Source organism: Cryptomeria japonica, chromosome 6 (genome assembly GCF_030272615.1).
Source record: "Cryptomeria japonica chromosome 6, Sugi_1.0, whole genome shotgun sequence".
In the NCBI taxonomy this organism is placed as follows: Eukaryota; Viridiplantae; Streptophyta; class Pinopsida; order Cupressales; family Cupressaceae; genus Cryptomeria; species Cryptomeria japonica.
Window position 1 is genome coordinate 41,649,973 of NC_081410.1, and position 15,713 is coordinate 41,665,685.

A 15,713-nucleotide genomic window follows, 5' to 3' on the forward strand; every position below is an offset into this window, starting at 1 on the left:
TCCCCTTGGTATGCAATTTTTGAATTGCATTGTTCTTCCCAAAATTCCCTCTTTACTTGTATTCGAGATTTTTAATCTCGATTACAAGTTCGCTGGAAATTCTTGTTCTTCCCCTACGGTTAAGGAATTTAACCATTTTTGGTTAAAATTCCAAGTTTAAAAGTGTGAAATACCCCTCCCTTGCAAATTCGGGTTTTGAAAACCGGATTACATGTTGAAGAGTTCTTCCCATTTTCATGAAAATGACTTTCCCGGATTTTCCCATTTCTATCCATTCATGTTCCCCATATCCATACTTTCCATTTCCATCATTTCCCGCAAGTCAAAATCTCATTTTTCGTCCATTTCTCCATTTTCGAATTTACAAGTGTACTTGTATTTGGGTTTTAAAACCCCGATTGCATGTATGTCCTTTCCAACTTGTATACTTGCGAAAATTCTCCCAAGATCCGAAATTGGTCAAAATCAAGATTTTCCCATTTCTACATATTTCCCCTCTTCCTCTCATAAAATCGTGAGAATCAAAGTTTTACCCATTTGGAGAAGGAAGAATGATATTTGCAGCTGACTATGATGTTGCCTTAACTCTTTTAAGTCTTCATCACAGCATTCCAGGTTCACAATCAATGTCAGATTTGCTGGCATCTCCAACTCCAAAGAAAATGAAATACAAATATGACAAATATCAGAATGAGGTTGCACCTTCCCAGGTTTCTTCTCCTTTGGATCGCATCAGAGACACTGAGATAGGGCACGTTGATATGGCAAAATTCATCAACAGGGTAGAAGATCCACAGGACTATAACTTGCCGCGGCTGTTGGACAGCCATATCCATCATGCATCTTCCTTCCCAGTGGCTGCCCTAGAACCTGAGTTTGTTCTTGCATGCGCCCATCATTTTGACAAGGAATCAAGAGTCATCAAAAATGATGATGGCGAAGCTATAATTCGTCTTGATGCGGATACAATCGAAAAGGTCTTCAGAATACCTCCTGCACCTGTTTATATGGAAATCACCAAAGAAAGTGCAGGGGAATATTACGTGAAGAGGGAAAAAGATTGCAAGCAGCACATCAATAGGTGGATCCAAGAGCCACGTCCTTCCTTCTCAAGGTGGGCAAAGTTTTACCGTTGTGATTTCAAATGGGAGATAGGAGACACCATCACTCTTCTCAGCAGGTTGATGGGCCTTGAGCATTCCAATGTCTTTGAGCCATGGATGTATCAGTTCATTATGTTCATACGGCAGTCACATCACATTTCATGGGGGGAAGTCATCAGCGATGCCTTGTGTGAACAACTTGCAGCAGTTCCTACCACCATGACCTTCTTCATGAATTCTTATTTAGTATATTTAGCAGCATCACTTAGACACTTTCCAGGTCTTTCTACCAAGGGTGATCACTCGCTTATACCAGTTTGGGAATATTATGACCAGTTGCCATTGAAACCCAGCAGACTGCATTTTAGAAGGGTCCAAGATGCATTCTTCGGATATTTCATGTGTCAGTTTGACAGGGATCTCAGGAACAAAAGAGTATCAGATGAGGCATGGGCCAAGGTGTCTGAGTATGGGTGTTTGTTTCTGCAATTTCCCACCTTCACCTATATGAGGATAGGATGCTATGATGGTCAGCCATATATGCTTCCAAGATATCCAACCGATAAGATAATTCTTATGGAGTTGGGAAGACAAATCATGGCTGTTCACACTTTTCAATCTGCTAGACACAAGGTTGGAATGCGGATCTCTACCACAAACCCATTGAAAATTGGTCGATACTCCCTTGTCACATCTGTGAAGGCTAAAGCCATGGAGGCTGAATTGCAGGAAATCAAGCTTAAAAGGTTCAAACCTAGAGCTGATTTTGATTATAGAGGTATGAAGGAGAAGATCAAGAAATCCTTTGTGCATGTTCATCGCATTGAAGACATCTAGGTAGATCTCCAGACAGAAGCCGAAGTCCTCAAGATAGATTACTGCAGGCTCACTGTTGAGCAAATTGTTGACTTGAACTTGGCGGATATCCCACAAGGGATGATTGATGACGGGCATATACTTGATCCTGAATACACTTCACGGAGGGTTGAGGAAGCTCCACTTCCTTTGATCCAATGGTCGCACAAAGAGTGCATCTCCATCCTTGATAGATTTCAGCCTATCTTGGCCAGCACTAACGCATGGCTGAAACGTAATGCTGTTAGACTTATCAAAATCAAGGTTGGTAAAGAAGATGATTCTACGGGGCCTCTTGGACGGAAATCTGAGATTCAGATTGACAACAAGGAGGGTGCTTCATCTTCGGGCACAAGGATCAAGTTACGAGTCAGTCGTGCTTCCCCCTGAGGAGACGACTATTCATGGGAAGGAAAAATCACGATTCCATGTTCAGGTGATCGATCTGTATATTCTAGAAGAGGGGCAGCAATTTGACGATGCTCCTAAGTCTCCAGTTTCAGACTCTCCTCATGAGGTCATTCCTCCAGTTTCCATTGAGATGCCTCTTTCTCCTCCTGATTTGCTCGTGGATGAGTCTCCTTATAATGCAATTCCCATTTCAGCATACGAGCCATCTCCTGATCATCAACAAGAAAGTGTGTTGAAAGTTCCTACGGATATTCCTACTGGCATCCAGTTATCAGAAATTGATACTTCCACTTCTGGTTTTGAAGAATTCATGAGGCAATCTTCATGCCCATTGGTAACTGAGCAAACCGTTGTCTCTGTCCCAACTAATATTCCTCCCAAGGTGACCACGGTAATTCAAACAGAAACTGCTTCTCCTTTGCCTATGGCTACTACTGGAAGTGAGTTGATGACTTTGCCTCCATGGCTTAGTTCTTTCACCCCGAAAATGAAGAAACAAGAGATCTCACCTAACGCCTTTGACTATCTGCAACTCAAACAGTCTAGATCCAAAGTTGCTAAGAAGGCCAAGACTATCTATAGGGTAACTGTTGATAGCAACAAGATGAAAGTAGCTGAAATTGTGGAACCTATTGTAGATAAGCCACTTGATGAGATGTCAGCTGTTGATTATAAGGTTACGAGGATAGAGTTGGGCAAGCAAACACATGAGGTCATTAAACATGATGCTCAGTTTTCTGTTGCTTCATTGGTGCAAAGGTGTGATGATCTTCTTGCGAAGAAAGGCAAGCTAGAAGAGGAAAACCGACAGCTTATGGCAGCCATTCATAAAATCACAAAACCTGCTGCTGAAGGGAGTAACTCCATAGGTTCTTTTGGTTCCCAAGAATCGATTCGTGGAGTGGAAAGGGCTACTCAGAAAGTACAAGCACTGGATTCCTGGGTTGATCAGCTTCATGATCAATGTGTACAAGTAATGAAAGACGGTTTTCAAATATTGTCTAAGTTGGAAACCATTGAGGAGAAACTGGATCAGACTTCTAATACTTTCAAAAAGAATCTGGAAAGTGTAGAGAAAAGTCTGACAATGTGGCGTACCATGCCCCAACAACAGCTGAGTATTTTGCAGGAGCATGCCATCATCTCTTCCAGGGTCATGTACTTGGAATTTGAAGAACTCCCGGAAAACAAGACCCTTGTTCTTAATTCGGTCATTGAGGAGATCAGTGATGCAAGGAGATTCCGGGGTGAAGTTTACTGAGGTATTGTCTCACATTGTGAAAGGGCCTTTTGCAACATAGTAAGTCGGGATTGAGAGCTGATTCCAGAAGAAGAAGTTCTTGCTGATTTACAGATGAGGATTCATAATGAATGGAGGAGCGAACAATTCTCGGCAGCTTCGATTCAAGCATTGATGAAACACCAAGCCTTTCTGCATGAAATCCAGTCTATCCTAGATAAAAACAACTCTGCGCTCCTCCGCTGTCACGACACTATTGTGAAGACTATGGTTGTTGCCAAGAACACCCATGAACCGAATCTTGAGGAACTACAAGCCAGCATCCGGAAATTTCAAGGATTTGTGTCTTCACAAAATGCAACTTAAGTGTTTTTGAACACTTAGTTGAATTTTCCCTTTTTTGTAATCTTTAGTTGTAATTTAGTTTTGACAAGTTGCATGTAAAAGTATGTTTTGTAAAATGCAAGTTACACATTACTTGCACTTTTGTAATTACATGTAAGGCAACTACAAGCTGTGTCCGATTAGGACTGTAGTTGGAATAAGTCTTGGTTACTTGGAGTAACTCTTAGTTAGTTATTGAAGTCTCAGTTAGTTATTGAATGAGTCTTGGTGGTTGAGAGAATCTCTCAAGTTAGTTAGGATCCTCCCACCTTTTTCTCAAGGCTCCTCTTCTATAAATACTTGAGGAGTCCATTGTAATTATCATCTTTTGGGAAAGCAAGCAAAAACTCTGCGAAATTTACAGCAAGAAGTCTTTGAGCTTATGTATGTGAATTGAAGGTTTTGAAGAATAATAAAGAAGGATTACTCAAGTTTTGAGTCTTTGAGCTACATGTTTGAGTTTGAATCTTTTTATTTCTTCTATGCAAAGTATTTCTAAAGGAGTTTAGTCCAATCTGATTTGAATTCTTTGAGCTACAAGTAGAGAAGATTAATTAAAATAGGAAACTCTCTTGAAGGAGCAGCAAGTCATCTCTTAACTTTTCAAACTTTGGATATTTATACCTTGCACTGATGCCTTGGACGAATGTGTCCCACACACTAGGTAGCCCATCTAGAGCAATGAGTGTTAACTCTTTGCTTTGGATCTCGTATCCAAGGGTTGCTAGTTCATCCCTTAGGGTTGATATCCGCATGAAGTAAGCATTGACTGACTCCCCTTTGATCATAGCTATATGATTTATTTCTTGTTTTAAGGCCAAGGTTCGACTTGCATCTGATATCTCAAACGTATTTTCAAGTGCTTTGAACATGTTGTAGGCTGTCTCATGTTTCTTTTTGATGGGCATTATATTATTCCTCACCCCATCAATTATGATCTTGACAACCTTTTCAATTCCTTCTATCCATGCCGCTTTGTCAGGTTCAGTCTCAGGTTCTTTATTTTCAGTTTTTACAAATGATTCAACTTTATTTTCTCTTAGAATCATTTTAATTTTGAATTTTCATGCTGAGAAGTTATCACCTCCTTCAAGTCTATCTTCGAATCTGATAGTGCTGGCCATTTGGAGAAATGTGATGTTGGATATATGCTCGTCTTGAATTTTCCATAAAATTGAATAGCCTCAGGTCCGATTTAACTATAGCTCTGATACCATGTAAATGTATTTCAATTTTCAATTCAAAGAGCAAGTTATATTCAATGTAATTTTTCTTTTCAAGTATATGTTATTTCACAATATAATAAATCTGATTTCTTTTCTTTGTTGCAGGTGGAGAGAGAGCATTAATATTTTCTATGTGCTCTCCACAACATTTTATCGGTGTATATATATCGTGGAGGGGACCAATCAAGTGGTACCTTGATCGATCATGTCCTTTGGACATGACCGACCAAGATACCCCTTGGTCGTGTCCCTCCATAACCGATTGCTAATCGGTGCCATAACATATGCAAATGAACCAATAACATTTCGGTTGTCAATATACAACATAACAAGGCCGATGGTAATCGGTGGCAATGTTTGATAAAATCCGATCAATATTAATCGGTGGCAATGTTTGGTTTAAGCCCGATTAATATATACGGTGGCAATTAAAATGGCTTAAGCTCGATAACTTAAGTTTGTTGGTTAGCAATTCATTTAACCCGATAACATTAGTTAGTTGGTGGTAATGCATTAAGCCCGCTAACCATTTAATTCATCAAGCCCGATCATTATGTAAATTCGGTGGCTATTAAAATGCTAATCCGATAATGAATTGGGGGGTTAGAACAAAACCCGATTGCATGAATAACATAATTGATAGATGCTGTAACAGAATAAGGAAAGCAATTATAACATAAATATCAGATAAAGGAATAATCAGTGAGATCTGAAATTATCTATCAATGAGATAGATGATTGAATGGGAGACTTCATTTATCTCCCATTCAATCATTTATCTTACCAAAGCTATTATGTATCAACGAAAACTACCTAGGACTTCATTAGACTCTTTAGACCTTAAGAAATAAATCCAAGTCTTCCTAGAGTAGTCATCTATGAAAGTTACATAATACAAAAATCCGCTTGGGGATGCTATAGACATAGGTCCACATAAATCAGAATGTACAAGAGCTAATATTTCTTTTGACCTACTTTCACTACTATGAAATGGACTCTTAGTGTTTTTACCCATAGCACAACCTTTACATGTATCATCATGAACATGACTAAGTTTAGGCATACCTTTAATCATCCTCTCTAATGTTGGAAGAGCTCGGAAGTGTAGATGTCCAAGTCTTCTATGCCATAGCTCGCTTGAATTGGAGGAGTCATGAAGGAGAGCTTGAACCGGACGAATGGAAAGCTTGTACAAGATTTCATACCGATTCCCAATCACACGAGCAGATTTGATGCTGGATTTCTTTGGCCATGCAAGAACTATCCCTTCTGAAAATGCTACTTGATAACCTTTATCCTCCAAGGTTGAAATCCGGCACGAACAAGACATCACTTAGATGAAGTGAGATTCTAGAATCTAAGTTGAGAGAAGTAGCACCGAAACGTCTCACAAAATAGCGTGCATCATCTCCAATGATCACTTGGAGATTAGACTCCCTCTCCACCAAATCTGAAAGATGCTCCTGATAGCCGGTGATGTGTCTAGAGGCTCCACTATCAATCAGCCAGGTATCACTATCCGTGGGAACACTGCTTGATAAGGCTGATATGAAGAGGAATCCATTAGAGTTGTCTTCCGCTTTCTTCTGAGTTGAGACTTCATTAATGTTTGCCCCTTGTTGCTTCAGCCTTGACAAACAATCTCTTGCGAAGTGACCAAACTTGTCACATCTAAAGCACTGAATGTGGGAGAGATTTGACCTTTGATCTCTATTCCTCTTGAAGTTGCCTTCCTTCCAATTTCCTCCTTTCTTCTTGGTGGAATGGGTAGCAAGAACATGAGTGTCTTCACCATGAGATCTTTTGATGATCCCTCTAGCAGCCAACCTTGATTCCTCTTGGATGCAATCAGCACGAAGACGATCAAACTTGGGAAATTTGGATCTCCCACTTAAGCCTTGGATAAATAGCTTCCAAGAATGAGGAAGGCCATTCAATGCTAACATGACCAGATCCTTGTCCACAACTTCATCTCTAATGGCGCTTAGCTGATATCTCAATTCTGAAATCTTCGTGAAGAAGGATATGACTGATTCTCCCTTCGCCATCTTGACTTGATGAAGTTGTTGCTTCAATGCAAGTGCCCTGCTTGTATTGTTGATCTCATACATGCCTTCCAAGGTTCTGAACATATCTCTGGCTGAAGACATCTTGGAAATGATAGGCACTAGGTGATCCTTCACGGAGTCAATCAGAATCTTCTTTGTTTTGACAACATTCTTCTTGAACTGAAGTTTCTCTTCTTGATCTTCAGGCTCAAGCTGATCTTTTCCTTCCACAAACTGAAGGAGATCATTTTATTCAAAGGTAACAAGAATTCTGAACTTCCATGAAGTAAAATTTGAAGCTCCTTCAAGTCTGTCTTCAACCTTCAGACCGTACACCATTGTTGAATGCTGGAAATTGCTTGAAAAAAAAAAAGTGAGGACTTTACTACTATCAAACAATCTGATCACGATCGATTGAAACCCGCTCTGATACCATGTTAGTTTTAGATCAGACTGATAGCAAATAACCAAATTAACACACAGAACACAAGAGTACCCTGGGAAAACCTCCCTCTTGGAGGTGAAAAACCCAGCAATGAATCTTAGTTTATATTAGACAGTAAGCAGTTCAAGTCTTTACAACTTTGCTTCAACACTTGAAGCAGCATATAAATAAGAACAGCAGGATGATAATTCTGAACTAGGGCACAAACAGTAGCATCTTAAACTTATCTGCAATATCAAGGCAGGCAACTCGCTGTAATACAGATCAATCGCTGAACATAGAAGTCAATTCGCTGACTAGGAATGTGATTCGCTGCCCCTGAGTTAATTCGCTGTTCATGGAAATGAATCGCTGCCACAAGGATATAGTTCGCTGCCCTTGAAAGGATAATTCGCTAATAATCTGCTGATGGAATTCGCTGATCTTAGGAAGAGGTAATTCGCTGATTGAATGATTGTATATTTGATGCATGAATGACCTTTGTATATATATGAGCTTTAGCCACCTTATTCTCCTTAGGTCGGCTTTACAAGATGAACCAATAATAATAATAATGTGCTCTAAGATTGGCGCCCAATATAGGGTCAGACCAATAAGCATTTACAAGTTACATTGTTTGATATAGGGTCAGACCAATTTACAAGTTACATTAAAGGTCAGCCCTATTTACAATCACAAGTTACATTTTTTTATTTTGCATATTGATGTGACTAAGGCCGATAGGCCAATTAGTCACCCACATGCTAGGTCGGCCCTAGAAGGAATCCGACCTAGCTACTAACATTAACAGGTATGAGCCAAATTGGCCACTATTATGCAATGCCATGGCAAGTAACAACACAATTCTGAATGATAGTATTCTCTTGTCTTGTGAATAGAGTTTTCAGTAGCTACACTTTGTCCATCACTTTTGTCCATGTTATAATAAAGGGCAATCCCATCGGATCAATAGAAATATTGAAGAAGGAATTACCCTCGAAGTCATGTTTAATTTCATGACAATTATCTTGAAGATGATGTTATTCATTGTTCTCACAAACATTACCCTAAATGTGATTTGCTTCCATTAGGGAGGTGTCTTCTTGCTCTCAAACAATTATTCTATAAAATTATTCTCATCTTCATTTTTCTTCACCCATCCACTACCCTTATCACGACTACAAAACACCTCACCATTCCTAGTCCGCTTGTCTGACCCTCCCATATTTGCTAACTCCGAAGAATTGTAATCAAAGGCATCCATCTCCAATACACCAACTTCGTTCCTGTCCAAGGCGCTTTTGAAGAATCTCTGAAACTCATTCTCCCTATCAGCAAGGATGGTAGATCCTCATTCCCTCAACAAACCACATATTTCTCTCCAGTCTCTTCTCTGCCTACTCTTTGATGAAAATTCTCTATTATTTATGCTTTGAGAGACATCCATAGCCTATTCGAAAGCTCCAGTTTCATCATAGGCAAGGAGAATGCTATCAAAGGTTGTGGAGTCTATTATTTTCACTTGCCGCCTCTATTTGTGCATATCTTGCCATTATGATACTCCACAGGAAGGCACTCTAAAACAAATTGAAGGTACATTCTTTAACTCTCCTCTATGTCCTCTTTGAATGGCATTTTTGAAAACTATTTATTTATATGTTTTTCACTGTAGTCATCCAGTGTGGAAGTGGCTTACGTGGGGGATGTGACAGCCTCCCCCTCTTGGAGTAAGCCGTCTTGACTTATCAAAAGGTAGAATTTTCTTTTTCCTTTTTCCTAATAGCTAGCTTTCAATCATTTATGGTTCTAATTTCTTCATCTTTTAAATTCTTGTGGCCACGATTTATGGCTTTTATATTCAAATTTTTCTAAAATTTGGGTTAGTAGCCAAGTTATTTGTTTTTGAACCCATCATCATTTCCTCTCAAGTGGTTTCTTTTTCCCTAATTCAACTAATTTTGAACAATTTTATAAGATTAAAAGGGTGCATATGAGAAATGTACCCTTCAATATGTTTTTTTTTCCTTGATCAAATTCTCTATTTTAATTTATGCATTGATTTTACTTGAGATCGATATTATGCTGTTGGGTCCATAATCATGTTACTTGCTACATGGGTTTACAACACATATCATAGTGTCCCACTAGATCAACATTGGCAAAAAATTAATTCAAGAAAGTTTATTTTGTCACTAAAGAATACAAACACAACTCTCTACATTCCTTGTAAGATATTATTTGCATGGCTTCATATCACATGCAATCTCATTTCCAAGCTCATAACATGGTGGTTTACTCATATTGTGTAGGTAAATCGATGCATAACCATCTTTAACCATCATTTGTTCCTTTGATGTGTATCTACATACCTTTAGGTATTGGAATAGACCATACTTATAAGATCACGAATAAACATTCTTTGGCAATTGTTTTGCATTTTTAGTTCAGATCCATCCATGTTAATACATGAGGAGGATTCTTAATACCCTTATTCCGCAATGATATTTATCTCATGACTAGGTGTGAAATCATATCTAACAATCTGGTTATAGGAAATAGTAATAATTAGATACCATAACTTTGCGTTGGTGCAATTTGATTTTCCTTGATAATTCATACATCCAATTTCCCTTTTTCACCCGTCAAGGTTCTCTTGGTTAGGACTAGCCATCCATTCTCATGAGCTTAAAAGTCCAATTAAGATATTCAAAACAACTCCATACATATTAAGTGACCAACTTAGTTATAGTAGGTTAGTAGTGCAAGATAGTCTTCTTTATCTAGAGTCAAGTGAGCTTCATAGGTCCAATGTTATGCTTTGATATCAATATAACAATTGCCCCTTGATTTCTACCCAATCTTTTCATTCAATTCACAACAAATATCAACTTAATTAACCACCATCGTGGCGAAAACTGTATACCTCCATTCAAAATCTTACAATAGAAAGTGGTAAGCTCCTAATGTCAAGGTCATCCCTAGACCTAGACCTAAACCTCTATGGTTCGTTCATGATGACTCTATCTATGTATCCCTTTTGGTAATAAAAGGCTTCATAGTTTGTACACCAATGATAGAGAGAATTCATCCTCTCATCTTTTATCAAATCTCAACTTACTCATCCTCTGGTGATCATTGAAATTGTGAAACCTACGACCCACTTATGGATAAGATTATTTTTCTTCCAACATGACAGGAGTCAGGGAGTGTTCTCTACCAAAAGAAGTATTCAATTCTAGAATGATGCCGAAAATAGATGCTAGGAGCTACTTGGTTTCATAGGGTTAGCTGGCTTTCTCCAATAGCATGTAGATGATAGATGCTAGGAGCTACCTAATTTCGTAGGGTTAGCTAGCTTTCATTAGTATTGTGCAGGTGATAGATGCTAGGAGCTACGCTATTTTATAAGTTTTAGATAGGCTTTCACTAGTAGCATGTAGGAAATGGAGGTTCGTAGTATTCAAGTGATGGATGCGAGGATCCACCCATCTCAAAAGTTTAGTATTGGCATTGGTGTATCGAGAGAACTATGTGTGTTTCTTATGTGGTGTTTTCCTATGGTGGGATGTTTTAGTTTGATTATTAATTCAGTCCATCCGATTGAAGTATGGGTGCTAGCCTTGGGTCTATGATATAACCATAAGACATCTTGAATATGTATCTTATATGGTGGTTTGATGACCTAGACAATTAATAAATTGTGAAATCTTATTACTGGCTTTAGGTATGTGCACATTGTTTTACTTATGCCCTTGTCAATGGGGACATCAAGTGGTATGGGGTGCTTGATTGTTGTCTTTGATGGTAGTGAATTGGGAAAAGGATGAGATCCATTGTGTAGCATTCGATGCACCAACATCCCTTTTCTAGATGAGATCTACTTACAATCTTATTGTTAGTGAACTAGGTAGTGCAATGATATATATGGTACGTTGCATTCACTTCCCTTGTTCTAGTTGGTCTTTATGTGAACATGTGATGTAGATATAGATTGTTCACGCTAGATATAGGTGATAAATGTTTGAGCTAGTTGCTATTGTACTTGTGTTGTGCATATGAGCTAGCCATTGTTGTACCTATGATGGATGCTTGAGACAACCATTGTATGTGAGCTATGTATTGACCCTATGCGGTTTTGTGTGTGTTTGTATACTAATGATAGGCATGCAAACAACTTGTCTAGAATGTGATGTTATCATTCTATTATAACTAGACTACTTTTGAAAGTTGTAGTGTCGTACATTGTATCCTCATACAATTTCATACTCATTCGGGGCTCACATTGGTGTTTGTCCTTCCTTGCCCCCGAGATTGATTGATTCTGCTCAAACAATGCCTAATTCTGGAGATTCGGCATTTGCCTTTGCTTTCTGACCTAGTCTCTAGCCTAGGAGGACTAGACTAGGGCTCCTAGCACCCTTTTCCTCCTAGGTGCCTTAGTCCCCTTGGACTAGGGTTCCTATTGCCTTAGTCCAGCCAAAAGGGGCCCAAATTTGAACCCTCTAATGGTTGGAAAATGTTGCACGGGAAAGTGCTCCCGATGTCAACCTTGTTCAAAATTTTCAACATGTTTTATGAGGTTTGAGTATGAAAGCAAGTTGTACCCCCTCATTTGAAATATCACTCAATCATCTCTCATATCCTAATTCAATTATCATCAAGCAAGTTGAGCAAGTAGTCAAGTATTCTTAAGGCAGTGAAGGAGAGGTCAAGTATTCAAATTTTCAAGCATTCAAGATTGCGTCCATGATTAAGTTTTTGTGAAGGCATGCATGATCTTCCACCTAGAAACATCAACCTTTCATGAGACTTCAAGGCAAGGAGATTCATAGAAAAGGTATAACATTTCAATTCTGTATTTTCGTAAGGTTTTCAACCTTTGCCCTATAGGGTTAAGCTTGCTTTTTCATCATCATTGTTGTAAGGTTAATTCCAATCCAAGGTTTGACCTAGGCAAACCCCTATACAACCCAATACTATTTTTCTCTCTTTTCTATGTGTAGGATTCAGATCTGGTAGGGAAGGATTACAGATTCATAAAGTGCAGACTTAAGATAAAGAGATCCATACTTTGTAGAAGCAGAAAACCTTGGATAGTGGCAACTGTTATCAGTGTTTCACACTTTTCTGACGAAATTTCAGGGAGATAATCTGTACAACATCCTGATTTGGAATTTGTTTACAATATTTGCATCAGACATCCCCAGGATATTGGCAGCTAGCCTTATAGGCCAATACTTTCAAGTTCAAATTGCAGACATGGGCTCCTTTCTGACTCCAGTTTCCAAATTTGTTCTCAGAGTTTGCATATCTATTCTGTAGCTTATTGTTTTTTGTACATCTCTTGATAAGCATTCCTTTTAACCCTGAGATCTTATATTATTTTCCATACATCTTGTTGTGACGTTTTCACACATTGCCCCATTGCAAATGGGGACCCCCGCTTTTTTCGGCTTTCTAGGTTAGTTGTAGTCTTTAGCTATTAGCCTTTCACTTGGAAGAGGTGTAATATCTTAGGTGGCCAAGAGGTAATCAAGTCATATCTCTCTCTTTAGGATGAAGTGAGGTCAATTAGTTTTCAAGGCTTAGGAAATGAACGATTCACGATGATCATTCCATTTAATCATCATCTTTTGCTTGCAAAATCAGAGTTAAAGTGCAAATTTGGCTAAGGCAAGTTGGTTCTAGAGGTCACAATTCTAAGGAAAAGGGAGCTGAAGTTCAAATTACCATGAGAAGCTTGGAGCAAATAGATCAAGACAGCAAAAGTTGCTATTTTGAAGGACTTCCTTTGACACCTGAAATCAGCAACTTAAGCATTTTTCTACTTCCTTTGATCCCTCCAAAGGGTGACTTAAGCATTTTTTTGCTTCCTTTGAGCCTTCAAATCAGCGAATTAAGGATCTTGATTTCCAAAGCCGCCTCTAATCAACAAAGCGAGTCACTTCCTTTGCCACTGGAAATGTGCGACTTAAGGATTTTGACTTCCTTTCATGCCTCAAATTCGCGACTTAAGGATTTTGATTTCCTTTGCCACCTCTAATCAGCAAGCTAACACTTCCTTTGAGGGTCTAGATCAGTGACTCAAGGATTGGGTTATTTCCTTTGACACCCCAAATGTGCGACTTAAGGATTTTAATTTCCTTTGATACCCCAAAAGAGTGACCTAAGGATTTCCACTTCCTATGACGCCCCTCCCGCCCCAAAACTGTGACCTAACACTTGTGCATTTCCCTTGCTTGGTGATGATCATGACCATGCTAGAACACTTCCAAGAGGAAAGTCTGATCCACAATAAGAGAGCGAATGAAGTAGCAAGTCAATCATCACTTCCATTTCCTTCCACTTCCACTTCCACTTCCTTTGCCACCTGAAACCAATGCAAATCAGGTCTGTCTCAGACCTGAAACTTATCAAATCAGGCATGTAAAGTGAGAAATCAGACATAAATCAGGCCTGAGACACAAAATCAGACTCAAAATCAGATGTTTCATGATCAGAAAATTCATTTCCAGATCTAGAGAAGGTAGTAGGAAGCTTGATTAAGTACCTTTTTGTAATTTCTTGATTCAAATTATGTTTGTTTCCAGGTTTGATGCAAGTAGAATGAACATGCAAAGGAATGTGAAGAAGGTCAAGAATTCAGGGCGTGGAAGCAACATCATCACAACTGCAAAGTAACTAGAAAGACTTAAAGATCAACATAAGGATGGCAGTGAATGCAAATAACATGATCAGCATGATGATACGCTAGCACATTTTAATTACAACACTTCAAGTCTCAGGCTCATACAAGGCAGCTGATGGGATCATCAAGTATAGGCATCACAAGGTATACATCAAATGCAGCACTAAGGCAAAATTTCAAAGCAAGGAGATGAAGGGTGAAAATGATCAAGAAGAGATATGCCTCATTCATTTACAACCTTGTGATGAGTTACAAAGATCAAGAAAGTTGAGGTGGGGCCAAGTCATCACTTAGCCAATCATATAATTCCAAGCTAAGGCGTCTAGGTGCATTGTACCCGACTCATCCAACATGGAGATAACTACCACATGTGGGCACAGAGTTCGATGCACCTACCCTCATCATCTGTTGGTCAATTATTCAAAGAAGGACATGTGTCCCATCAAATGTAATTTTATCATTGGTCAAGCATGAAATGCTTTGTAATGGGTGTAACAAACCCTAATTAGGGTTTCTATCTTTCAATCTTGGCCATTGATTGAAATTTGATCCTGGCCCTTCATTGTAATGAGAGAACTACATAAGGCTCCACTCTTTCATTTGTCAAGATTAATAGATAATAGTTAATAGTGAGTAGTCAATAGTTAAGAGTTAAATAGCAGATAGAAGTTAGAGTAGAGTAGGGAGAGAAGACAAAGATTGTTGCCAAGACTTTGTTGTAAGAAGCATATAAACTTCATTGAAGATATGGTGAAATTCAATAATTTGCATGGTCTCTACTTCTCATTTTATTTTCATGTTGTTTAGATGAATGGAAGAACTTTGTGTATGATCAATGGTGAAATTCATACATCCATACTACTAACACTTTGCTGATTGTAAAGTGTCTTGCGTAATCAACTGGATTCATCTTAGCCAAGCTTAAGTTCAATTATCACTTCTTCATTGACACGCTTCGCCTTGAGGGTATCTATGCTTGTAGTGGTGATTTGAAAATCATAAAGCTATCCCTAGAAGATCGCACTAGCCTTGTGGAGATGTTCGCAGCATGTCAAAGCAAAGCTTAGTTGAGTTTCATCAAAGATTGTCCATTGCTCTTACATTCCTAGGATTAGATTAGCTTTCTCAACCCTTATCTTTTTTCCCTTTTTTAAGTTAAGTGAAATTTCCACGTTCCAGCAATATTCAAACATTCAAGATTCAATGTAAGTCCACCTTTCAGAACCTTGGAGTCGTTCCATTTGATCATGCAGCTTAGCATTTGGGGAGTCTTTGTTCAAGAGAGGATAGAATACTTAGTATTTTATTCTAAGTTGCATAGTGCATAAAAACAC

At 38.7% G+C, this 15,713-nt stretch overlaps 1 protein-coding gene across 1 annotated transcript in view; it reads left to right on the forward strand.

Moving 5' to 3' along the window:
- LOC131072138 (uncharacterized) overlaps nucleotides 1-15,087 on the forward strand; it is a 43,073-nt gene extending 27,986 nt beyond the window's left edge. Inside the window, exon 2 of the mRNA XM_058008206.2 lies at nucleotides 14,282-15,087. Within this exon, the coding sequence (XP_057864189.1) occupies nucleotides 14,282-14,372 (91 nt within the window). The 3' untranslated portion in view covers nucleotides 14,373-15,087. The remainder of the gene's footprint in view (nucleotides 1-14,281) is intronic.
- The last annotated feature ends 626 nt before the right edge of the window (nucleotides 15,088-15,713 follow it).